The following is a 25435-nucleotide window of genomic DNA, read 5'->3' as shown; positions in this document are numbered from 1 at the left end:
TGGCGCCGGAACCGATCGTGATCAAGATCTTCTACGCGCTTTTGCAAGCGGCAAGTGATCGTCTACCGCAGCAACAAGAGCCTCATCTTGTAGGCTTTGGAATCTCTTCAAGGGTGAGACTCGATACCCCCTCGTTGCTACCGTCTTCTAGATTGCATCTTGGCTTGGATTGCGTGTTCGCGGTAGGAAAATTTTTGTTTTCTATGCAACGTTATCCTACGGTGGTATCGAGCCGTGTCTATGCATAGATGGTTGCACGAGTAGAACACAATGGTTTGTGGGCGTTGATGCTCTTGTTATCTTTAGTTTGAGTACTTTGCATCTTTATGGCATAGTGGGATGAAGCGGCTCGGACTAACTTTACATGACCGCGTTCATGAGACTTGTTCCTCGTTCGACATGCAACTTGTATTGCATAAGAGGCTTTGCGGGTGTCTGTCTCTCCTACTATAGTAAAGATTCAATTTACTCTTCTATTGAAAACATTAGTATCAACGTTGTGGTTCATGTTCGTAGGTAGATTAGATCTCTCTCGAAAACCCTAAACCACGTAAAATATGCAAACCAAATTAGAGACGTCTAACTTGTTTTTGCAGGGTTTGGTGATGTGATATGGCCATGATATGATGATGAATATGTATGAGATGATCATTATTGTATTGTGGCAACCGGCAGGAGCCTTATGGTTGTCTTTAAATTTCATGTTGAGTAGTATTTCAAAGTAGTTGTAATAGTTGCTACATGGAGGACAAACATGAAGACGGTGCCATTGACCTTGGTGCTACGCCGACGATGATGGAGATCATGCCCGAAGATGATGGAGATCATATCCGTGCTTTGGAGATGAAGATCAAAGGCACAAGAACAAAAGGGCCATATCATATCACATATGAACTCGCATGTGATGTTAATCCTTTTTATGCATCTTATTTTGCTTAGATCGCGACGGTAGCATTATAAGATGATCCCTCACTAAAATCTCAAGATAATAAAGTGTTCATCCTTAGTAGCACCGTTATTAAGTCTTATCGTTTCGAAGCATCTCGTGATGATCGGGTGTGATAGATTCGATAAGTACATACAACGGGTGCAAGACAGCTTTGCACATGCGGATACTAAGGTGGCCTTGACGAGCCTAGCATGTACGAGAGATGGTCTCGGAACACGTGATACCGAAAGGTAGAGCATGAATCATATGGTTGATATGATGAACACTATGAGTGTTCGCCATTGAAATCACACCTTTTCTCGTGATGATCGGGTTTAGGTGCGGTGGATTTGGTTCGTGTGATCACTAAGACAATGCGAGGGATATTGTTTTGAGTGGGAGTTCACCTAGGGTTTTAATTATGTTGAATTAAAATTTGAACTCAATTTGTCATAAACTTAGTCTAAACTATTGCAAATATATGTTGTAGAGATGGCGTCCTCAATCAATTTTAATCGGTTCCTAGAGAAAGAGAAACTTAAGAGCAACGGTAGCAACTTCACCGATCGGTTCCGTCATGTGAGGATCTTCCTCTCTGGCGGAAATCTGCAATTTGTGCTTGATGCACCGCTAGGTGACCCTCCTGCAGAAGATGAATCCAATGAAGTAAAAGCTGTTTACGCAACTCGGAAAACTCGGTACTCTCAAGTTCGGTGTGCCATCCCGTGCGATCTGGAATCCGATCTTCAAAAACGTTTTGAGCACCATGATCCTCATGAGTTGATGAATGAGCTGAAAGCTATATTCGAGACTCATGCGGCGATGGAATGCTATGAAGCATCGAAACATTTCTTCAGCTGTATGATGGAAGAAGGCAGCTCCGTTAGTGAGCACATGCTCGCCATGACCGGGCATGCGAAGAAACTCGATGACTTGGGAATAGTGATTCCTAACGGACCGGGGATTAATCGTGTCCTTCAATCACTGCCACCAAGTTACAAGAACTTTGTGATGAACTACAATATGCGAGAACATGAACAAGGAGTTACCTGAACTCTTTGGCATGCTAAAAGCTGCTGAGATTGAGATCAAGAAAGAGCACCAAGTGTTGATGGTCAACAAGACCACCGGTTTCAAGAAACAGGGGCAAGTCTAAGGGAAAATTCAAGAAGGGTGGCAAGAAAGCTGCCACGCCTCCTATGAAACCTAAGAACGGCCCTAAGCCCGATCTTGAGTGCTATTACTGCAAGGAGAAGGGACACTGGAAGCGTAATTGCTCCAAGTATCTGGCTGATCTAAAGAGCGGCCTTGTCAAGAAGAAGAAAGAAGGTATATCTGATATACATGTTATAGATGTTTATCTCACTAGTTCTCGTTCTAGTACACAGGTATTTGATACGGTTCGGTTGCTCATATTTGTAACTCGAAACAGGAACTAAAGAATAAACGACAACTGCTGAAAGATGAAGTGACGATGCGCGTTGGAAACGGATCCAAGGTCAATGTGATCGCAGTCGGGACACTTCCTCTACATCTACCTTCGGGATTAGTTTTAAGCCTAAATAATTGTTATTATGTACCTGCGTTGAGCATGAACATTATATCTGGATCTTGTTTAATGCAAGACGGTTATTCATTCAAGTCTGAGAATAATGGTTGTTCTATTTTTATGAATAATATCTTTTATGGTCGAGCACCACAAAAGAATGGCTTATTTCTGTTAGATCTCGATAGTAGTGATACACATATACATAACATTGATGCTAAGCGAATTAAACTAAATGATAATTCTACTTATATGTGGCACTGTCGTCTTGGTCATATTGGAGTGAAACGCATGAAGAAACTCCATACTGATGGATTACTTGAATCACTTGACTTTGAGTCACTTGATAGATGCGAAGCATGTCTAATGGGAAAAATGACAAAGACTCCATTCTACGGTATGATGGAGCGAGCTGCGACTTATTGGAAATCATACATACCGATGTATGTGGACCAATGAGCGTAGCATCGCGCGGTGGTTATCGTTATGTTCTAACCTTCACAGATGATCTGAGTAGATATGGGTATATCTATTTCATGAAACATAAAGAAACTTTCGAGAAGTTTAAGGAATTTCAAAGTGAAGTAGAAAATCAACGTAACAAGAAGATCAAATTTCTACGATCTGATCGTGGAGGTGAATATCTGAGTTATGAGTTTGGCATGCATTTAAAGAAATGCGGAATACTTTCACAATTGACACCGCCGGGAACACCTCAACGAAACGGTGTGTCCGAACGTCGTAATCGAACTCTCTTAGATATGGTTCGTAGTATGATGTCTCTTACTGATTTGCCGTTATCATTTTGGAGTTATGCATTAGAGACAGCCGCATTCACTTTAAATAGAGCACCATCAAAATCCGTAGAAACGACACCGTATGAATTATGGTTTAATAAGAAACCTAAGCTGTCGTTCCTGAAAGTTTGGGGTTGCGAAGCCTATGTAAAGAAGTTACAACCGGACAAGCTAGAACCCAAAGCGGAGAAATGCGTCTTCATAGGTTATCCTAAGGAAACTATAGGATACACTTTCTATCACAGATCCGAAGGCAAAATCTTTGTTGCTAAGAACGGAACCTTTCTTGAGAAAGAATTTCTCACTAAAGAAGTGATTTGGAAGAAAAGTAGAACTTCGATGAGATTGATGAATCTATACTCGTTGATCGAGTAGCGCGATCGGAAGTTGTACTGTACCGCCTACACCGGCAACGAGAGGAAGCTAATGATAATGATCATGAAACTTCGAACGAGGAAACTATCGAACCTCGCAGATCGACAAGGGAACGTGCCACTCCAGATTGGTATGATCCTTGTCTAAATGTCATGATTGTGGATAACAATGATGAGGACCCTGCGACGTATGAAGAAGCGATGATGAGCCTAGATTCCAACAAATGGCAAGAAGCCATGAAATCCGAAATGGGATCCATGTATGATAACAAAGTATGGACTTTGGTAGACTTACCTGATAGCCGAAAAGCTGTCGAAAATAAATGGATCTTCAAGAGAAAAACAGATGCTGATGGTAATATTCTTGTCTATAAAGCTCGACTTGTCGCAAAGGGTTTCCGACAAATTCAAGGAGTTGACTACGATGAGACTTTCTCACCCGTAGCGAAGCTGAAATCTGTGAGGATTTTGTTAGCAATAGCTGCATTTTTCGATTATGAGATTTGGCGAGATGGATGTCAAAACGGCGTTCCTTAATGGAGACATTGAGGAAGAGTTGTATATGGTACAACCCAAAGGTTTTGTCGATCCTAAAAATGCTGACAAAGTATGCAAACTTCAGCGTTCAATCTATGGACTGAAGCAAGCATCGAGAAGTTGGAACCGACGCTTTGATAAGGTGATCAAAGACTTCGGGTTTATACAAAGGTCATGGAGAGGCCTGTATTTACAAGAAAGTGAGTGGGAGCTCTGTAGCATTCCGATATTATATGTAGATGACATATTATTGATCGGGAATGATATAGAACTATTAAGCAGTGTTAAGGGTTATTTGAATAATAGTTTTTCAATGAAAGACCTTGGTGAAGCATCGTATATATTAGGCATCAAGATTTATAGAGATAGATCAAGACGTCTAATAGGGCTATCACAGAGTACATATCTGGACAAGATTCTAAAGAAGTTTAGAATGGACGAAAGTAAGAAAGGGTTCTTACCTATGTTACCAGGCAAGGTATTGAGTAAAACTCAAGGACCGGCTACTACAGAAGAAAGAGAAAGGATGTGTAACATCCCCTATGCCTCGGCAGTAGGATCTATCATGTATGCCATGCTATGTACTAGACCGGATATAGCACATGCTTGTTAGTTTGACTAGCGAGATATCAAAGTGATCCAGAATGGAACACTGGACAGCGGTCAAGAATATCCTGAAGTACTTGAAAAGAACTAAGGATATGTTTCTTTGTTATGGAGGTGACCAAGAGCTCGTTGTAAACGGTTACACCGATGCAAGTTGGAACACCGATCCGATGACTCTAAGTCACAATCTGGGTACGTGTTTATATTGAATGGTCTTTGCGATGGCTGGGCAAGCTCGAAGCGGTGCACGGTGGCGAAGTCTTCAACAGAATCGAGTACATAAGCGGCTTCGGAGGCTTCATCGAAGCGGTATGGATGAAGAGGTTCATTGTAGAGCTCGGTGTGGTTCGAGTGCATTGGACCCATTAATCATTTTGTGATAACATGGGTGCCATCGCCAATGCACAAGAGCCAAGGTCACATAAGAGGCTGAAGCATATCAAGCTGCGTTACCACTCGATTCGCGAGTACATCGAAGATGGAGAAGTAAAGATTTGCAAAGTACACACTGATCTGAATGTAGCAGATCCGTTGACTAAAGCTCTCCCTAGGGCAAAGCATGACCAACACCAGAATGCCATGGGTGTTAGGTATATTACAATGTAATCTAGATTATTGACTCTAGTGCAAGTGGGAGGCAAGGAGATATGCCCTAGAGGCAATAATAAAGTGGTTATTATTTATATCTTTATGTTTATGATAAATGTTTATATATCATGCTAGAATTGTATTAACCGAAACATTAGTACATGTGTGATATGTAGACAAACAAGAAGTCCCTAGTATGCCTCTTAAACTAGCTTGTTGATTAATGGATGATTAGTTTCATAATCATGAACATTGGATGTTATTAATAACAAGGTTATGTCATTGTGTGAATGATGTAATGGACACACCCAATTAAGCATAGCATAAGATCTCGTCATTAAGTTATTTGCTATAAGCTTTCGATACATAGTTACCTAGTCCTTATGACCATGAGATCATGTAAATCACTTATACCGGAAAGGTACTTTGATTACACCAAACACCACTGCGTAAATGGGTGGCTATAAAGGTGGGATTAAGTATCCGGAAAGTATGAGTTGAGGCATATGGATCAACAGTGGGATTTGTCCATCCCGATGACGGATAGATATACTCTGGGCCCTCTCGGTGGAATGTCGTCTAATGTCTTGCAAGCATATGAATGAGTTCATAAGAGACCACATACCACGGTACGAGTAAAGAGTACTTGTCGAGACGAGGTTGAACAAGGTATAGAGTGATACCGAAGATCAAACCTCGGACAAGTAAAATATCGCGAGACAAAGGGAATTGGTAATATATGTGTATGGTTCATTCGATCACTAAAGTCATCGTTGAATATGTGGGAGCCATTATGGATCTCCGGATCCCGCTATTGGTTATTGGTCGGAGTGAGTACTCAACCATGTCCGCATAGTTCTCGAACCGTAGGGTGACACACTTAAAGTTGGATGTTGAAATGGTAGTTCTTGAATTATGGAATGAAGTTCGAATATTTGTTCGGAGTCCCGGATGAGATCCCGGACATCACGAGGAGTTCCGGAATGGTCCTGAGTATAAGATTCATATATAGGATGTCATTTTATGTGAAATAAAATGTCGCGGAAGGTTCTATGGAAGGTTCTAGAAGGTTCTAGAAAAGTCCGGAAGAAACCACCAAGGAAGGTGGAGTCCACAAGGGACTCCACCTCCATGGCCGGCCAGCCCTAGTGGGGGTGGAGTCCCAAGTGGACTCCACCATAGGGGGCCGGCCACCCCCCACATGGGAGGTGGGAATCCCACCTTTGGGTGGGAGTCCTAGTTGGGCTAGGTTTGCCCCCTCCTATGGAAGGTTTTGGTTTCGGGTCTTATTCGAAGACTTGGACACCAACACTTGGGATCCACCTATATAATGAGGGGCCAAGGGAGGGGGCCGGCCACCCCAAGACCATAGCTTGGCCGCCCCCCTTGAGTGGCCGGCCACCCCCTCCCAAACCCTAGCTTTGCTCCTCCACTTCATATTGTCCGGTTTGCTTAGCGAAGCTCCGCCGGACTTCTACACCGCCACCGACACCACGCCGTCGTGCTGTCGGATTCAAGAGGAGCTACTACTTCCGCTGCCCGCTGGAACGGGGAGGTGGACGTCGTCTTCATCAACAACCGAACGTGTGACCGAGTACGGAGGTGCTGCCCGTTCGTGGCGCCGGAACCGATCGTGATCAAGATCTTCTACGCGCTTTTGCAAGCGGCAAGTGATCGTCTACCGCAGCAACAAGAGCCTCATCTTGTAGGCTTTGGAATCTCTTCAAGGGTGAGACTCGATACCCCCTCGTTGCTACCGTCTTCTAGATTGCATCTTGGCTTGGATTGCGTGTTCGCGGTAGGAAATTTTTTGTTTTCTATGCAACGTTATCCTACACGATGAGTATCTTCGAATGGGTGAGAGCACCTGTCTTGAGGCCATGTACAGGTTTGGCCGAGCCGTGATTGCCGTGTTCGGAGAGTATTACTGTAGGGAGCCAACTGTTGAGGATACAAGACGCCTCCTGTCTATCAACGAGTCTAGAGGCTTCCCAGGAATGATTGGCAGCATAGATTGCATGCACTGGTAGTGGAAAAACTGTCCATTTGGATGGCAGGGTGCGTACAGCGGGCATGAGGAGGGAAAAACTGTCATTCTTGAAGCTGTCATATCTCAAGATTTATGGATTTGGCATTCATTCTTTGGCATGGCCGGTTCCAACAATGACATCAATGTGTTGCACCGATCACCGGTTTTCAACCGGCTCATGCAAGGCAAATCTCCCCGGGTGAGCTATGAGATCAATGGAAATGCATATGACAAGCCATATTATCTTGCTGATGGCATCTACCCTGACTGGGCCATATTGGTGAAGACTGTCCGTAATCCAAACTCCGAGAAGACGAGGAGGTTTGCCAAGATGCAAGAGGCTTGTAGGAAAGATGTGGAGCACGAATTTGGTGTGCTCCAAGCTCGGTGGGCAATTGTCCGTCACCCGGCAAGAACATGGTCGCTGAAGAACATGCATGAGGTGATGACATGCTGCATGATCATGCACACCATGATCGTTGAGAACGAGCGTCCTGATAGCCGCAATGAGAACCAATGGGATTTCCAAGGTGAGCTGGTTGCGCCACTTCCTGGAGCTTCATCTTGGCAGGACTATCGACGAGAACATCTCCAAACAGCTGCAAACGGATCTGATTGAGCATTAATGGGCATTGGCTGGCCATGAAGATCATGCCTAGAGAAATACTATCTTATTTTCATGTCGACTTTTAAATGTAATAACTATGACTTTGTTGATTTCCTTATTTTGTTGTTTGGAAACTTCATAAATTGATGCAAACGCGAAAATGCGTCGGCCCGCTGGAGCCACCCCTAAGATGCAAACGGACGCGCGGACAAAAACGGTCTGTCGAGCGTCCGCTGCGCGATGCAAACGGACATTTCGGACGTCCGAAACGCCGCTGGAGATGCCCTTATGCCTTGCTTCTGGACCAATAGTGGTTGAACATTGCACAATTTTTCAACAGTGTACCACCCAGCACAAAAATGATCCGAATACTTCAAAATGCTCGCCTTGTAGCACAATATAATACACCTCAAACTCTTACAAAAGAAAATTTTCATAGAAACATTTCTGTTAGACTTTTCCAATTATGAAATCCTTCGTATTCCAAGTTCATTTATTTTCAAAAGAATGATCTAGCATTAGATTTTAAACAACTTGTTAGATGTCAGTACTCTATGATGCATCAAAATCTATCCAAGTGATAACAAACATAAGCAAATTATATTTGGTTAGAGAAACCTCTATACATTATACATCATCTTAATGGTAAGATCTCTTGCTTTATCATGTAACAGCAGAACATTCATATAAACCACGGACTAAATTATTCAAACTGTTTACAAATGCTAAATGCTAAATTTGTGATCTGTTCATGGCATCATATGTTTTGACTCAAATTAGCTAAACCATGGACTAACTTACTCAAGCTGTTTACAAATGCAGCAACATTTCTTATCTGTCCATGGCATCAGATGTCTTTGACTCAAATGAGCGATTTGTACATGGCATACAAACCTTCCATATTTATGCCTACTAACAGACAACACATCACAGTTTTTAGGAAAATCATCATGCAAAATATATGAACCTCACCAGTAATTTACAGGCAGACCATTAAATACCAGTTTCAAGAATTGCATTTAATTAACTGAGCAATTTTGCCCATCTGGTCAAATCTAAGCTTGATCCTCGCGAACTTGATCACAGAAATGTTTCATGCATTAGGACATAGAATGTACTATATTCCTTCTAACTTTGCCACCATTCCGAATCAATAAATAACTGAAACTATCATATTCTAGTCACCACATAAAGATAAAGGCATGCCAACAAGAGTTGCATCTTTGTATACCCTCACATTAGTCAATGTGGCTAGGTGAAATGTTTAATCCAGAGCAGTAAAGTAGAACATAAACACAGCAACAGCTTATTGCGTGGTTCAGGAAGGCATATCAGTAATTACGCTTGGAGGCTAGTCATAAGCTACAACAATGGAAGCAAATCCTGCATCCTCTTGTACCCTTACCCGACTGCTGCAATCCCAACAAATTCCAATTTAAAAAAATTAAGACACAACGCACACAGAGGTTGCATCATCTAGGAACACTAAGAATAAAAAATGGAGACACCTTAGGTTCAGGAATCGGGATCACTCAAGTGCGCCTGCGACCTTGAGCTTGGCGGCGAGCGCCTCGGCCTCCTATCCAAGTGATAACACCATTTCATGATCAAACATAAGCAAAGTATATTTGGTCAATGAAACCTCTATACATTATGCACCATCTTAATGATATGATCTCTTGCTTTATCATGTAACAGCAGAATATTCATATAAACCACGGACTAAATTATTCAAACTGTTTACAAATGCTAAATTTGTTATCTGTTCATGGCATCATATGTCTTTGACTCAAATGAGCTAAACCAGTGACTAAATAAATTATTCAAACTGTTCACAAATGCAAAATTTGTGATCTGTCCATGACATCAGATGTCTTTGACACAAGTGAGCTACTTGTACATGAGATACAAACCTTCCATATTTATGCCTCCTAAGTCCTAACGAGAAAAACATCGCATTTTTTGGGAAAATCATCATGCAAAATATATGAACTTCACCGGTAATTTACAGGTAGACCATTAAACACCAGCTTCAAGAATTGCATCTAATTAGCGGAGCACTGTCGTCCATCTGGTTAAATCTAAATTTCGTCCTCACCAACTTGATCACAGAAATGTTTCATGCACTAGACATAGAATGTATATTCCTTCTAACTTTGCCACCATTCCAGATCAATAAATAACTGAAACTATCATATTCTAGTCACCACATAAAGATAAAGGCATGCCAACAAGAGTTGCATCTTTGTATACCCTCAGACTAGTCAATGTGGCTATTGAAATGTTTAATCCAGAGCAGCCAAGTAGAACACGATACAGCAACACCTTATTGCGTGGTTCAGGAAGACATATAAGCGATTATGCTTGGAGGTTAGTCATAATAAGCTACAAGAATGGAAGCAAATCCTGCATCCTCTTGTACCCCTACCCAATTGCTCCAATCCCAACAAATTCCAATTTAAACAAAAAAATGATTCCATTCAAACTCTTACAGAAGAAAATTCCATAGAAACATTTCACTTAGCATTTTCCAATTATGAAATCCTTCGTATGCCAAGTTCATTTATCTTTAAGAGAAAGATTTAGCAATGGAGTTTTAAACAATTTCTTAGATGCCAGTACTCTACAATGTGTCAAAATGTATCCAAGTGATAACACCATTTTATGATCAAACATAAACAAATTATATTTGGTCAATGAAAGCTCTACATTATAAATCATCTTAATGATATAATCTCTTGATTTATCATGTAACAGCAGAACATTCATACAAAACGCAGACTAAATTATTCAAACTGTTTACAAAGCTAAATTTGTTATCTGTTCATGGCATCAAATGTCTATGACTGAAATGAGCTACACCAGGGTCTAAATTATTCAAACTGTATACAAATGCAACATTTGTGATCTGTACATGGCATCAGATGTCTTTGACTCAAATGAGCTACTTGTACATGGCATACAAACCTTCCATATTTATGCGTCCTAACAGACGATGCATCACAGTTTTTTTTTTTTTTTTTTTTTTTTTTTGGAAAATCATCACACAAAATATTTGAACCTCACCCGTAATTTACAGGCAGACCATTAAATACCAGTTTAAAGAATTGCATCTAATTAACAGCGTTGTCCATCTGGTCCAATCTAAGCTTCGTCCTCACCAACTTGATCACATAAATGTTTCATGCACTAGGACATATCATGTATATTCCTTCTAACTTTGCCACCATTCCGAATCAATAGGTAACTGAAATTATCATATTCTAGTCACCACATAGAACAAGAGTTGCATCTTTGTATACCCTCAGACTAGTCAATTTTGGGTATTGAAATGCTTAATCCAGAGCAGTGAAGTAGAACACGACACAGCAACACCTTATTGCGTGGTTCAGGAAGACATATCAGTGATTATGCTTGGAGGCTAGTCGTCATAATAAGCTACAACAATGGAGGCAAAACCTGCATCCTCTTGCACCCCTACCAACTGCTGCAATCCCAACAAATTCCAATTGAAACAAATCATAAGACACAGCACACACACACACACCGCTGTTGCATCATCTATGAAGGGCACGCTAGGAATCGAAAAACGGGGACCCTGCACCTTAGGCTGGTTGGAGAAGATCACTCGAGCGCAACGGAGGCGCCGGCGGCCTTGAGCTTGGCGGCGAGCGCCTCGGCCTCCTCCTTGGGCAGGCCGGCGCGGACGACGACGGGCGCCTTCTCCACCAGCTCCTTGGCCTCCTTGAGCCCGAGGTCCGTCATGGCGCGCACCTCCTTGATGATCTTGATCTTGGCCGCCGCCTCGTACTTCTCGATCCGCACGTCGAAGGCCGTCTTCACCGCGGCGGCCTCCTCGGCGGGCGCGGCCGGAGTCCCGGACGCGCCGGGGCCGAGTCCGGCGGCGGGGGTGGAGGTGAGCGAGAGGCGGAGCTTGAGGCGCATGAGGGTCGAGTAGTCATCGAGCTCGGCCGAGGAGAGCGCCAGGAGGTCGTCCGCGATGCGCGAGAGCTTGGGGTCCTCGCCGGCGCCGGCGGTCGCCGCCGCCGTGGAGAGGCGGCGCAGGCGCGGGATCAGCGGCGCGAATTTGGAGGCGAAGAGTGCCATTTCCGTAATTGTCGGGAGATACGGGGTGCGGGGTAGGGTTTTGCATCTGAAGAGCTTGAAGATCAGAAAACATAACAGAAAGTACGCCTTCTCAGTCTTTACTATTATATTCGAGTTGGTCGTAGGTCGTACAACGCGTTTGGTGAAGGAGATTTGGAGCATCTGAACCATTCAATCTAATCTCACATCTCCGCCTATCATCCTATCGTCCAATGTAATTTAACGGCAAGAGCCCCTCCTTCCCGTGTTGGCACTACCATATATCAGTAATCAATCACCTTAATCAATAGTGTATCAATCACGGAGATTGCCAAAGAAAAGAGCCCAGCCCATTAAGCACGGTTCCTTTGCTTTAAATCCACACGGCCACGCCCCACGAACGCACGCCCACACATGCCCTCTCATCGCCTTCCCCAAACCTAGCTGCCTCCATTCTCTTCCCTATGGCGTCTCTCGGCCGTTCCCAAGCAGGGCCTCCCTTGCCGTCTACTAGGGTTATCAGTGATGCAGCTCACCTCCTACCATGAGATCCCCTAACTCTAGGAGAAGCCGTGCAGCCAAGATGGATATGCGCTACCGCATCACGTGGAGGTTTGTTGAAGATCCGCGGCGGCGAGTCAGACCACAGAGGCGCGGTGGCGCAAGTGCACGACAAAGGTTAGTCTGAGGTGCAGTTTCTCTTTCCTCTATCAGATTTCCCCATTTTTTCCCTTGGCTTGATCCGTGTTCACATTTTTCTAGGAATTTTGTGGATCCTTGAGCCTTGTCAAGTCTGATGGCCCAGAGGCAAAGCTGGACAAGCAGAGCGCATGATCAGAATCAACAACCTGTAACACACACCCGAACAACCTGCAGGTACTAATTCTCCCCTTCTCTCGATTTATATCACATTTAAATTATTTAATATTGCTCCATCTCATGTGATGTTTCAAATTAAACTTTTGCTTGCACTGATCAATTTGCTTTTTTCTGCAGACATGATAAAGGTGCTAAGGATAGTTACGTACTGAATGAGTATGAGTTGAATTCAGGTCGTGCATCTCAAAGAATGCCTACTTTACAGACCCTGCTAGAACTGCTTGTCTTGGTTTTAACCTTTAAAAGAAAAAAATGCAAATCGGTATACTGGTCCTCGTATCTGATCCAAGGGAACCAAAGTGGAAATGTATGCATGTGCATTTCACTGTTAATTCATTATTACTCCCTTCTGTTATCTCTAGAACATATCAGTATCTGTTTCATTTCTTGTGCTAGATCTTCATGTCTTTGGTCTTATATATTTTTATGGCTGCCAACAGTTTCCTTAATATTACTTTTTCCTGGCTGGAGAATCTGACAGAACAAAAGAGAGAATTGAGAAAGTGATTAAGGCTGCTGCTAACCTGTTATTTACAACAGGGAATTGATTATATCATACTGAAGGTGATCTTTCATTATTCAAGCAGAATTTTCGCAACCTATTTAAACTTTTATTTTGGATATATTTTAGACTACCCCAGTACAGACTATTTATGTCTTAGTTTAACTGCTCCATGTTGTAACTGAAATATTATGCTTAGATGTTAGAGGAGGAGCATGACGAGGCCTGGGCACATGAGGATTGAGCACCATGAGGCTAGCGTTGCTGACACTCATCCAACGCTGCTACCTACAGGCCATCTCGCGGCTCCCCGCTAGCGATCTCGGGGCAGCTCTTGCATGAAGTGGGCGTTCGTTAATCTACTGCTGATTTTCATTGTTGTCGGAGACTCGGAGTGCTCTCACACGTACCAATACCATTATATCTGAATTACAATTTCGCGGTTGCAGGGTTGCCTTGAAATCTATCCATGTAAGTCTGCAAGAATACTTATTCATATTTATTTGTCTTACGATGCCTTCTTTGCAAATTGCAGCTAACATTAATTTCAATTTTTCCTCTGTGAGGAAATTCTACTTATAGCTGGGCAGTTAGGAGGATGCATGTGACAACCATTAACTAAATCTTATATGTTATTTACTTGCTGACTATTGTAGCACACTGTGCTTTCAGACCCTGAATAATTGTCATATTGCAGGTTTTCCTGCATCGGGCGATCATACTAGGTTATATGGCATTGGCGAAGGCAGAAGTAGACATGTGGTGGCAATCAGCGGGGAGGATGCCAGGCAGGGGTGCGCGGAGCCAAACCTGGCGGTATCGGCGTTACTGAAGGTGCAGCAGGAATTGTTCCGTGTCAGTTAAAGATTTCTCTTTAGTAATTTTTTTATCTGCTATTGACGAGATCCGTGGAGCTCTTTGTCTTAGTTTCTGTCTGTATGTATCACCATATATTAGGATTTTATATCATATAAGCATGAACGAAAGCCTATAATACATGTTTCTCCCCTTTGTAAAGTTCATTGGAGTAAATCAAATATTACAGGACAACTCTACATCTGATGTTGCAGATTTATGTCATTTATCTCGCCAGAATTCTTTCATCAATGAAACCATGTTCAGCAGGTTACCTCTGGTTCAATCTCACCTAATAATCAGCAAGGTAGATGTTTGTAAGAATTTATCTTTTTTTCTATCCTAGGGTGACACACTCCCCGGCTTACAAGAACTGGTGCTTCTGTTTATTTAGCTAATTAATCTCAATGGCTTACCCCTCCCTTTTATAAAAGAATAGAAGCTATACTAAACATTAGGAAATATGAATCTTAAACGCCAAACTTCAGAGCATATATAACTTTCTTAACAAGGAAGGGATATGCAGTCTTTGACATGATCAAGGGAATGGCATCAGGTACATCACGAAGGGCGAGATCGATGTGCATACTCCATTTGGGAACATGAAGCTGTCAGAAAATAAAATGGGTGGATTCACTTGCCTCAAAAAGTATGAAAGACACAACAAGGTATGCATACCATACGTGCTGCTTTGAGTTTATTATTAAAAACATTTACATCTTGTTTCTATGATACATTTCGCAAAACAGTCCAGTCCTATTTTGACTGGATAAATGACAGGGGAAGAAGTAGCTCAGAACCGGTCATTGTATATGTAGTTTTTTCACAAATTGATAATTTAGCCATTTCTACGTTGAACGGAGGTTCGATGCAGTAAATAGTACACAGCCAAAAAAGTTAGCACTAAAGCTCTAGCAATGTTAGTAAATGTGTCTATTATCTTGAAATATTGCTGAATCGATTCTATCCATGTAAAGCTATTGATCTGTCACTTTCGGTCTGATAACATATTCACCTAGGAACATATGAATCTGCAACGGTCAAGCTACTGCTTGTTGTACCTTATGTTCTGCATCTTTCAAATAAACACGTGAATTTATCTGGGGTCATCACATGATTTTGCTGCCTGATCTTGCTGTTTTTCAGTCTCACTTCAGAATCCAATCTTGCATCTCATTTATGTGAATTTATAAAATGATGATTTAGAACATTTATAATGTATCTCTACATGAATTCACCCTATCCGATTCAAACATATACAAGACGAACGTGCACCAAAAGATATAGGAATAGTTTGTAATTCCATTTTGGAAGATCGTACACGCATGATATAATAGTATTAACTTTTCCATGGATTTGTTTTCTAAAGGTATATTGTGCTTGTCCACAGGGTATACTGAATGATGTATATGACACCTATATGTTTGCATGCATTGTGCAATATGGAAGGAGAAACTTTTTTCCTCCACTTCGCCGGTAAAGTTTTGGCTGGATTTATGTGAACTAGAAGATAGGGTTTTAACAGCATGGTGTCATCGAGAAATTTTACAAGTGCATAGATATATTTTGAAATTTTCATTAGTTTTCAGAAATCTCGAGTTAGTGCATTTCATGTTTCACTGAAGCACAGAAAAAGTGAATGGGCGAAGCGGGTGAACCTTAAGTTTGCTTTATTTTTGCTGACCTTGTATGATCATATATAATTTCCCATTACAACAATAAATTTGCTGCCATGCTTTTAATGAACTTTGATATATTTTTAAATTTTGTAGTTCATGGATGCGTGGGAGGCTAATTTCATGGACGTTTTCAGAAATAACACACCAACATTGGCAATGGGGAAATGTTGTTGAAAGTGACAAAAAATCACTGAGTTTTACACAACATACCTTGAGGGAATATCAAAACTCGTTCAGAACTCACTGGCTTTTACACAACTAACATTGTTACATTTACACAGGAGTAGAGCTTATAGTTAATAAGAGATGAGTAGTTTGTCCATTATTTTGTATCGGGAGAAAAGTGGAATCTCAATGTACTTAAAATGCTATGTTGCTATCCTTTCTATACACTCGATTTTTCACGTTATTTCTATGTGTAGAGGCAAAAAGCTTGAGGGACCGTAGCAACGCACAGGCATTCAACTAGTGTGGAAACGTATTCCAGGTGAGGCGCTTCCACCTACACTTTGGCCCACCTGTCGGTGGCAGCGGCTGAGCATATGAGACGCACTGGGCGGCGCCAACCCCAAGCACGCCATTTCAGCTTCCAGCTCGCCGCGGCGCGGCGGAGCAAGGCAAAAACCCTCGTACAAATCGGCACCGCCGCCGGCGGAATCGCGGGTTGAGATCACGCCAGGCTCGATTCCCTGCTCCCCTCTTCCTCCTCGCCTCCTCCCATTGAGTCATAGCCCGTTAGAATCTCCGGTGCGCTCCCTAACTCTGATTTTTTTGGGGGGAACTTTTTGCGAATTTCTTGGTGCTCCTTTTTTGGTTGTTTCGTTTCTGTGCAATCGCCTTCCCGTCACGTGGCTGTGAAATTTCGGTAGGCTTCAGTGGTCAGGGGTTTTGATTTGGGGGCTGCATGATTGTAGGTTTCCGGAATTTGGCGGGTCGGCGAAGGGTGGTGGTGTACGCTTGGCACCGTTGAGGCCTCTCTGCGCCACCGTTGCTGGGCGAGCTGCCCCCGTTTTCGATTTCTAGGGTTTTCAAGTGCCCGTGCCTGCGCGATTTGACAGCGGGTAGGTGGTTATTAAGGGTTAATGAGGGTTTAGGTGTAGGTTTCTTTGGGAGAGGGATTGTGAGTGGTCGTTGGTGTATGATGTTCAGTGGTATTTGGATGCGTGCATTTCTGGTTCTGTATGCTCTGGAGCAAAGTCGGTGGCCTGGGATTGATTATGTTCTTTGTGCAAATTTTTGGGTACTTTTGATATGTCAATTATGTGCACACGTGTGGCCTATGCAGCTTTGTTATGTGTATCTGCGATTTTGAAGTTGTGATTTTCTGTAATCTGCGTCTTTTCACACTATCTGCAGACAGTTCTTGTCAAAGAGGCAGTGTAAAACTGTTGTTTCAACATGGACTATTTCACATAATTTTATCCCACAGAATTCTGTTAGATAGTTATATGTCGTTGAACAATATTGTTGGTTAGCAGTTCACACATGAGTTGCCACTTTTTTATAGTTCTTACTTCCTAAATGCTATGCATATCATGTCTTCTTAACAGTTATCATAATTTTGTAGCTCCAGCCGAGAAAAGAAGCAATTTTTTTTTGCTTAGTTCATACATTGAATTTTCTCATCATTTTAGCTTCGTTATGCTAGTATAAGGTTCATGGTAAATGGTTTAACTGATTTCATGATACAGGTGGAGATTTGGCAGCCACAATGTCATCGTATCATGTGCTGAATGACCAGCCAATTGATCTGTGGAAGGTCACGGAACTGAAGGATGAGCTCTGTAGGAGGAACCTACCTATCAGCGGGTTGAAGGAAGATCTTGTCAAAAGGCTCTTTGAGGACCTACAGGGTGATATACTTGTCAGAGAAGGAACAGTTAATGGATCTTCCCCCGATGATACTCGGAAAGAGGACGAAGCAACTGGTTGTGTTGATGCATCTATTCTCCAGGCTGCGATGGAACCAAGTGTTGATGAAAATCCTTCTCGGGTTTCAACACAAAGCGGGGATCTTGTTGTTTCTGTTACAGAAGCTAGCAAGGAAAGTGAAGTTGCTACTGGAAATGTTAGCCAGAAATTTGTTGTTACTAATGAAGAAGTTAGTCAGAAAACACTTGCTGCTGCAGAAGTTAATGATGCCCCACTAGTTGATGTGGTGACAACTAAAAAAATTTCTCTAAGTGGTGAAGCTACAACTAAACAAGATGATCTAGAATCAGCGCCATCTGATAGTACTATGGTGAAGGATGTACAAGAAGAAGCTGCTGGTCATAGTGAGTTTATTGCAGAGAAGGCTGTAGAAGAAGATGCTGCCAAGAAAACGATTGTTGATCATCTATTTGCCACTACTGATGTCAAGTTGGATGTGTCTCCTGCTAAAGGCAAGTTAGACGACGACATTCTAGAGCATGAAGTGGTACCATCACCTCTGGATGCTATTGTGCCTCGTGCTGACCATTGGGATGTCGATGCTGTTGCAGCTGCACTAGGACATGATGGTGATGCCATGATTCCTAAGATAAGTTCGGTTGACAATGATTTGATGAACTGCAAGGACCACGAAGATTCTGGGCTCACAAGCAATGCTTGCAAACTAACCGTATCTGGACCAATAGATCAGACAATTGGAACATTGCCAGCGACAATGCCGACATATCCCGTGCTGAACAACCAAGCAATTGATCAGTGGAAGGTCACAGAACTGAAGGATGAGCTCTCTAAGAGGAACCTACCTGTCAAAGGTTTGAAAGATGATCTTGTGAAAAGGCTCTTTAAGGACCTTGAGGGTGATATACTTGGTGGATCTCCCTGCAGTTATGATCTCAAAGTGGACAGAACTCCTGGTTCTGCGGATGCATCTGTTTGCCAGGATGTGATGGAACAAAATGTTGATGAAGGTCCTTCTCAGGTTGCAACTCAGGAAGGAAGTTCCGACACTACTACAGATGTTAGTCATGATGCTGTAGCTACTACTGAAGAAGTTAATCAGACAACTCTTCTTGCTGCTACAGATAGTGATTCTCCTCTAGTTGATTCTGCAACAGCTGATACAATTTCTCTAAGTGATGCAGTGGCAACTAAAAGAGATGATCTAGAATCAGCTCCAAGTGATGGTGCTATATTGAAGGGAGCATCTCTAAAAGCTGATTGCCATAATAAGATGATTGCAGAGAAGGCTCCAGAAGAAGGCACCATCAAGGAAGCTATTGTTGATTATCTACCATATGATGTAGCCAGTACTAATGTTAAGTTGGATGCAACCTCTGCTAAAGGCAAGTTAGACGCTGATATCGTAGAGAAGGAAGCAGTATTGTCACTTCCAGATGCTATCGCACTGCATACTGATCATTTGGATGTTCATGCTATTGCAACTGCACCTGGCCAGAATGCTGAGACCCTCATTCCAAAGATAGATTCGGGTGACACTTTCATGAGCAGCAAGGACCGCGAAGATTCTGGGCACACAAATGATGCCTGCAAACCATCCCTGTCAGGAACAAAGGACAAGGTCTCTGAGGCCAACCCTGACATAGGTTCTCAAATCAAGTGTGTATTGATTTCGCATGAGGATATATCAACTAATGTAAAGGGTGATCTGAATGCTGACAATTCTGATTTGGAACTAGAGGCTAAACGGGATATGGTCAAACCACAACCGTGCAGAATTCCCTCCGTAGGTGATGATTTGCAGGCATTGGACGATGAAAAGCAGTTGTGTAAGAAGGGAACCCAATTGCAAGAAATAAGATCTATGACCAATTTGGACTTGGACAAGAAAGAGGACAGTCCCAATGGTGTTTCTCCGGAAAAAGTAAATTTAGAGAGGACCTCAGGTAATGAATCGATAGAGGAGGATGCCATGGAAAGTAAGCATGTTATTCCCAATATCAGATCTGATGATGTTGGAAGAGAAATTGAGGTTACCTCGGACCATGAGGTAAAAGAGGTGCTGCTCTTTGATACTGTTGATTCATCTGTGCAAACAAAGGATAATGTAGCCAAGGAGAAATCAGTAGCTCCATCTGAAAAGAGGAAACCGGAAGGTATGTCTTTATCTCCATACGTGTACACCCTACAGTGGTGGATTATTTCCTGTATAACTTTCTTGCATGTATATCTTGAGCCATGTTTCTTTTCTTCATTGTATGTATCATTTTTTGGTGACATTTTCTTTTGTATTAGTAGGTTCACACTTTCTGTGATTTCCAATGAAAAGTTCATTGTTTTGTTGCATGATCATTGTCATTGAAGTTTATTTTTGTCTTTTGGTAAATCTTGCATGAAACAGTTGTACCTCATGTATTTGGGTCTAATACGGTTTTGGGGACAGGTCAATTTGTTTTGCAGCCGTTCAGTAGCATTTGTGGCCGTCATTTTACATGCTACATTCAAGTGAATTCGTTTACAATTGATAAAGCATGTCATATTTTTTCTAACTCACTGTTAAATGCACAGACCAAGTTGTTGCAGTTGACCCCAACAAACGTCAACGCCGTGTGGATAGTGTCAAACTTCCTAAGGAACAAACATCCAAAAGTAGCTCTATTTGTCCAAAGGGTGTCGTTCAGCCTGCTATAAAACGTTCTTTTGGCAGGTCTGGTTCAGTGGCAAGTGGAGATTCCCACATAGAGCGGACAGGTGAGATTTCTCTGCTCCTTCGTAAAGAGCAGGGTGTGGTTCAGCCTGCTCTAAAACGTTCTTCACATCAGTATCTAATCTCTTTCTTCCATGTTCATATTTCAGTGCCACTTTCTCAGAAGCCTGCAACTACTTCCTTGAAAATTGATCGATTTGTGCGCCCATTTACTCTGAAAGCTGTGCAAGAGCTTCTTGGTAGAACTGGATCTATTTGCAGCTTTTGGATGGATCATATCAAGACTCACTGCTATGTTACAGTATGTTGTTAACTTCATTTTACCTATGCAGCATACTGTCAGAAGTGAATATCAGCATTTCCCCCCATCGGGTGACCTTTTCAGGCTTTGCCAATTCTGTCTTTAATGTGACTATAGCAAACATTCGTGCTTTAGTTGTTCGTTCCTGTCAAATTGCTTTTTGACGTGGCCTTGGTGTAAGGGTTAACTTTTGTTATATGGTAGTTATTAGAAAAGATGGTTTGGTCTCTGTATTAAGGATGCAAGACTGAGAAGTTAAGCTCGACTTGCCTATTGTTTGTTCAAATCATTTCGTAATGCGGTACTTGTTTTACTGTTTATTCCAAACTTGATAATGCTATGGTGTTAACTTGGCTGTTTGTCCTAACGCCCACCTCTGATCCACAGTACTCTTCAGTGGATGAAGCTGTGGCTACCAGGAATGCTGTTTACAACCTCCAATGGCCCCTAAACAATGGCAGTTACTTACTTGCCGAATTTGTTGATCCACGTGAGGTGAAGCTCAGACTTGAACACCCTCCTCCACCACCAGCTCCAATGAGCCTCAACGAAGACACAACACAACAGGCAGTAGGCTTCCAACAATCAAAGCCTACCCAAACCATGCTTCCCGATGGCGCGGGTGCCTCAAGGGGCCTGTTGCCTACGCCGCAACCTCTGAAGTTGTTTCCGGCCTCTAAGCCTGGGTCAGATAGGGATATGCTTACACCCGCTCCAAAGGAAGTTAAAGCACCTGCCATGTTGCTTGCTGATCTCTTCAAGCGGACACAGGCCTCTCCCATGATTTACTACTTGCCCTTAACAGAAGAGGAGGTGGCAGCGAAGCTCGCAGCACGCAGCAGACGAAGGAAGAGAGGGTAGGGGAGACTAAAATCTGCTGCTCTGGCTGGTATGTTGACGCCTTTTTTTTTGCGGGGTGGTATGTTGACGCCTTGAGGTTGTCATTGATGTTCTGAGTCTGAGCCGAGACTCGCTGATTTGACTGTACCTTGTTATCTCTTGTTCAGGTAAAACCTGTATGATCAGCAGATTCTCCCCCAACAACCTTGACTGTTGCTGCTCCTGCAGTCCATGAAGTGCCAGGTGGGGTAGTTGCTGATTGTAGTTGTATAGGTGGTATTTTGTGAAGAAGCTCGTCGCTGCCAGAACCTTGTAGTCCAGGTGTAAATTGAGCTAGCCTTAGTTTTGCTTCTCAATCGAACTGTTAACGCATCCTCATGCCAATGTCGATCAATGTTTGTATGCCACTTGGTGTGAGAGGCGTGGCTGTGTTTGTTTGCTGAACTTGTAGCAACTAGCAAGTGGACGAAATGTTACGCATCTTCCTTGTTAAGCTGGCAAGTGAAAACATTTCCCGTGTACTCTCCAAGTTTCACTCATATGGTTCTGGTGTTGATATGCTGTGTAATCTGTTCTTGTGAACTGGGTGGATGTTTGCTTTACCATAGTATGACTAGATGTATGGTTAGCTCTAATCGCCTTTTTTGTTATACAAGTACTCTTTTCCTTGCCTCTCAGTATGTAGTGTGGTTGTTCCAGATAGTAATCTCACCTTTGATTTAACGGAAGATAAATAGATAATCAACGTGTATGAAATTCCAAAAGTAAATATGTTTTATCAGAGTTAACAAATCTGTTTTTTTAAGAGGAAAACAAATCTGTTTTTATAAGAGGGAAAAGAAAAAATGTCAGTAGCGTTGGGCCCAGAAAGGAGCTAATTCATGGGTCACGGCCCAAATATTCTATCAGCCCAATTCGTGGCGGAAGAGGAAAGGCTCGTTCTCGTTCTCCTTGTCTCTGTCTCTACGCCAGTTAATCTATCTCTCTCCTCTCCCCTGCGCTGCGTGCAATCTCCTTCCTCGCCCTCGCCACCGCCGCGACAGCGCCGGTCCTCTCCCATCGCCGCAGCGCACCTGGGGAACCGGAACCCCCGCTGCCGCCGCCGCTCCCTTCCCGTCGAATTGATGATGGCGTCCCGGCGGGGCAGCAGCGGCAGCAGCTGCTGCGCGCTCTGCGCCGGATCCAACCTCCACTCCTGTTGCGCCGCCTGCGTCAACACCAGGTACGCGCCCGACCTTCGCCCTGCCCGCCATCAATCTCCGAGTACCACACGAGGCTCCGCGACTCCCTCCAGACCCGCATCGCCGCGCGCCTCGAGGCCAAGGTTGCTCGCTCTCCCTATTCCCCTGCCGACTCATCCCCTCCTCCAATTTCATTTACTACAAATCCCCGACTAGTTTTGGGTTCCTTCGGGCCAGTGGCGGAGCTTGAACAAAATCTCAGGAGGGGCGAAGCTGCAAAATGAGATGAATTTTTTTTTTTTGGAACGCCAAATCATATGACAACAATCTGATGAAATCTCTAGCATTCCGAGATACTTATATAATTAGATTGATCTTGTTCAGAAAAAAACATTTGTAAACATCAATATATGCATAAGCTACTTGAAACCAAAACATACTCTATACTAAACACTATGGGTTGTCACATTTGACATCATCTAACGCTGTCACTACAGATCAGCTCTTCGTCTCTTTGCGCCCGTGAAATGCTCAAGAACATCTTCATAGTTGTATTTCTCAGTGATATCCCTCTCTATATTTACCATCAAGCTGTTTGCAAGAAAATCATCTTCCATTTTGTTGCGCAATCTTGTTTTAACAATCTTCAAAGTAGAAAAAGCATGTTCCGCGCTTACCGTAGAAACCGGAAGAGTCACAAGTAACCGTAGTAATCTATCAATCAAGTTGTAGATCAAATGTCTCCCTGTCTCAACAAGGCTGTGGCAAAGGTTTGCTAAAGTTGACACATTTTGCAACTCGCCGTCATTGGAAGCATCCACAACAAAATGTTTGAGTTGCTGCTCGAGGCCATAGATTTCTTGTTGAGTGAAATCAGCCGGATAGTATTTCTTCACCATCTCACAAATGTCAGCAGACTTGAAAGATCTAAATTTATTTTTAGGGATCAATGTAGCACTAGTGGATAGAAGATTGATTACCTTCTCACTGAATCTGAAATCCAATTCGTGGAGTTGGGTATCAAGAGTTGCACGAAATACTTCCACTCGAAAATAATGCTCCTTAGTAAAACAATCGGGTTGGCGACGAGCATGACCACCACGCAAAATGTAAGTTTCCTCCAAATCTGGAATATCAATGGAATGGTTTGCACATAACTCAACAACTCGGCAAAAAAAGGCTTCCCAACCATCATCCGATCTCATTTCAGCAAGACAGACTTTTGTTGAGAAGACTAACCGCATGGCATTTACTATGTCTTGCGATTTCTGTTGCAAAGCTTGACCAAGATCTTCCGCAATCTCCAATATTTCTTGCATCATACACAAAACAAGTATGAACTCAAAAGAAGCCAAGTACCTGAAAGCAGTATCTCCATCTGCACAAATTGAGCCAGCTGTTCCATCATAAGCTATCTTTTGCAGCACTGAACTTACTGCATTAAACATGGTCTTTAGGCTAGATATTGAAACCAGAATCGCGCACTAAAGTGTGCTTGCAATCCATTGAACTCGCCCCTCATATTATTAGCCCCATCATACCCTTGCCCACGAAGGTTTTGAACATCAAATGCATGTTTGGATAATACATTGCTCAATACCTTTGGTGCAAGGTATTTCCCTTGTTTTGTGTATGATGCAAGAAATATTGCAAGATAGAAAACTTGGAATCCCAATCTCTTCACGAATATGTTTCCTGACTTTAAATGCATAAATGCCTAAAATCTCTTGTTGGATCGCTGGTGATGTGTACTTTGCATTGTATGGAGCATTTTTAATAACTTCTGCAATCTCGGGATTGAATTCTGCAAGAAGCTTTAATAACTCAAGAAAGTTGCCTCTGTTCTTTGACTCGGGTGTCTCATCATGGCCTCTAAAAGCACACGATTGTGATGTGAGCCACTTAACAGCCGCAATTGAGGTTTTCACTCTCAACTGGTTTCTTTCTATGTTCCTCTTGTTACCCACTGCTACAGCATGTGCTATGTTGTTTTAATCATGTTGCAAGTAGAGTAGTAGTAGCTAAGGTAGTAGAGTTCAAAACAAACTTGAACTCAGCCGTTGCTTAGTAGCTAAGGTAGTAGAGTTCAAAACAACTTGAACTCAGCCGTTGCTTAGTAGCTAAGGTAGTAGAGTTCAAATCAAATTTGAACTCCATCTCTAGGATAGACGGTTCCTAGGATAGACGGTTCCTGAGTCCTATATAAGGACATGTACTCATCACTTGTAAGATAAGCTATTACGTAGAGAAATAAATCAAGAGCTTCAGCATCACTCGTGTGTGTGCATACACCGTGAAACCTAACAATTGGTATCAGAGCTTCGATAGCCTCGAGAAGATGTCGAGGAAGGGAGTGGTGCGCGGTCTCCCCACCATCAGCCATGCCGAGCAGCTTTGCGAAGCCTGCATCGCGGGGAAGCACCGGCGCTCCCCATTTCCTGCAGCAACCAAGTACCGTGCCACGACGCCTCTTGAGCTCGTGCACGGTGACCTCTGCGGTCCA

General features: G+C 42.8%; 2 protein-coding genes and 2 long non-coding RNA genes across 10 annotated transcripts; 3 read left to right on the top strand and 1 right to left on the bottom strand.

The window, feature by feature from the left end:
- Window positions 1-9252: 9252 nt before the first annotated feature.
- On the bottom strand, window positions 9253-12146 carry LOC127332079 (uncharacterized). 4 transcript variants are annotated; one of them, XR_007870188.2, is made up of 3 exons: window positions 11617-12146; window positions 9521-9591; window positions 9407-9424 (listed from the first exon to the last, which is right to left on the bottom strand). XR_007870188.2 is itself a non-coding variant. In XM_051358333.2 (2 exons), exon 1 carries the CDS (start codon window positions 12117-12119, stop codon window positions 11637-11639), a length of 483 nt encoding a protein of 160 aa, XP_051214293.2. In that variant the 5' UTR covers window positions 12120-12146; the 3' UTR covers window positions 9253-9591; window positions 11617-11636. The 4 variants fall into 4 exon arrangements, 2 of the variants coding, with proteins under 2 accessions (XP_051214293.2, XP_051214290.2); XM_051358333.2 differs by having other exon boundaries at window positions 9253-9591; XR_007870185.2 differs by lacking the exons at window positions 9407-9424; window positions 9521-9591 and adding an exon at window positions 10341-10418 and having other exon boundaries at window positions 11472-12146.
- A 390-nt stretch (window positions 12147-12536) lies between these two features.
- LOC127332084 (uncharacterized) lies at window positions 12537-16846 on the top strand. 4 transcript variants are annotated; one of them, XR_011751585.1, is made up of 9 exons: window positions 12537-12776; window positions 12861-12974; window positions 13095-13541; window positions 13679-13950; window positions 14177-14313; window positions 14550-14641; window positions 14891-15002; window positions 15725-15810; window positions 16107-16844. It is a non-coding gene; the product is annotated as an uncharacterized lncRNA (long non-coding RNA). The 4 variants fall into 4 exon arrangements; XR_007870192.2 differs by having other exon boundaries at window positions 15725-16846; XR_011751586.1 differs by lacking the exon at window positions 14550-14641 and having other exon boundaries at window positions 15725-16846.
- An 847-nt stretch (window positions 16847-17693) lies between these two features.
- On the top strand, window positions 17694-22309 carry LOC127332074 (uncharacterized). Its single transcript, XM_051358321.2, has 5 exons — window positions 17694-20059; window positions 20472-20654; window positions 20760-20911; window positions 21299-21800; window positions 21919-22309. The coding sequence occupies exons 1-4, from the start codon at window positions 17725-17727 to the stop codon at window positions 21770-21772; spliced, it is 3144 nt and encodes a 1047-aa protein (XP_051214281.1). The 5' UTR covers window positions 17694-17724; the 3' UTR covers window positions 21773-21800; window positions 21919-22309.
- A 2607-nt stretch (window positions 22310-24916) lies between these two features.
- On the top strand, window positions 24917-25205 carry LOC127332083 (uncharacterized). The gene is made up of 2 exons (XR_007870191.1): window positions 24917-25008; window positions 25058-25205. It is a non-coding gene; the product is annotated as an uncharacterized lncRNA (long non-coding RNA).
- Window positions 25206-25435: the final 230 nt, after the last annotated feature.

This window comes from Lolium perenne, chromosome 2, assembly GCF_019359855.2.
Source record: "Lolium perenne isolate Kyuss_39 chromosome 2, Kyuss_2.0, whole genome shotgun sequence".
Taxonomy (NCBI): Eukaryota; Viridiplantae; Streptophyta; class Magnoliopsida; order Poales; family Poaceae; genus Lolium; species Lolium perenne.
Note: the sequence above shows the minus strand (reverse complement) of the source record. Positions and strands in the feature narration are given on the sequence as shown.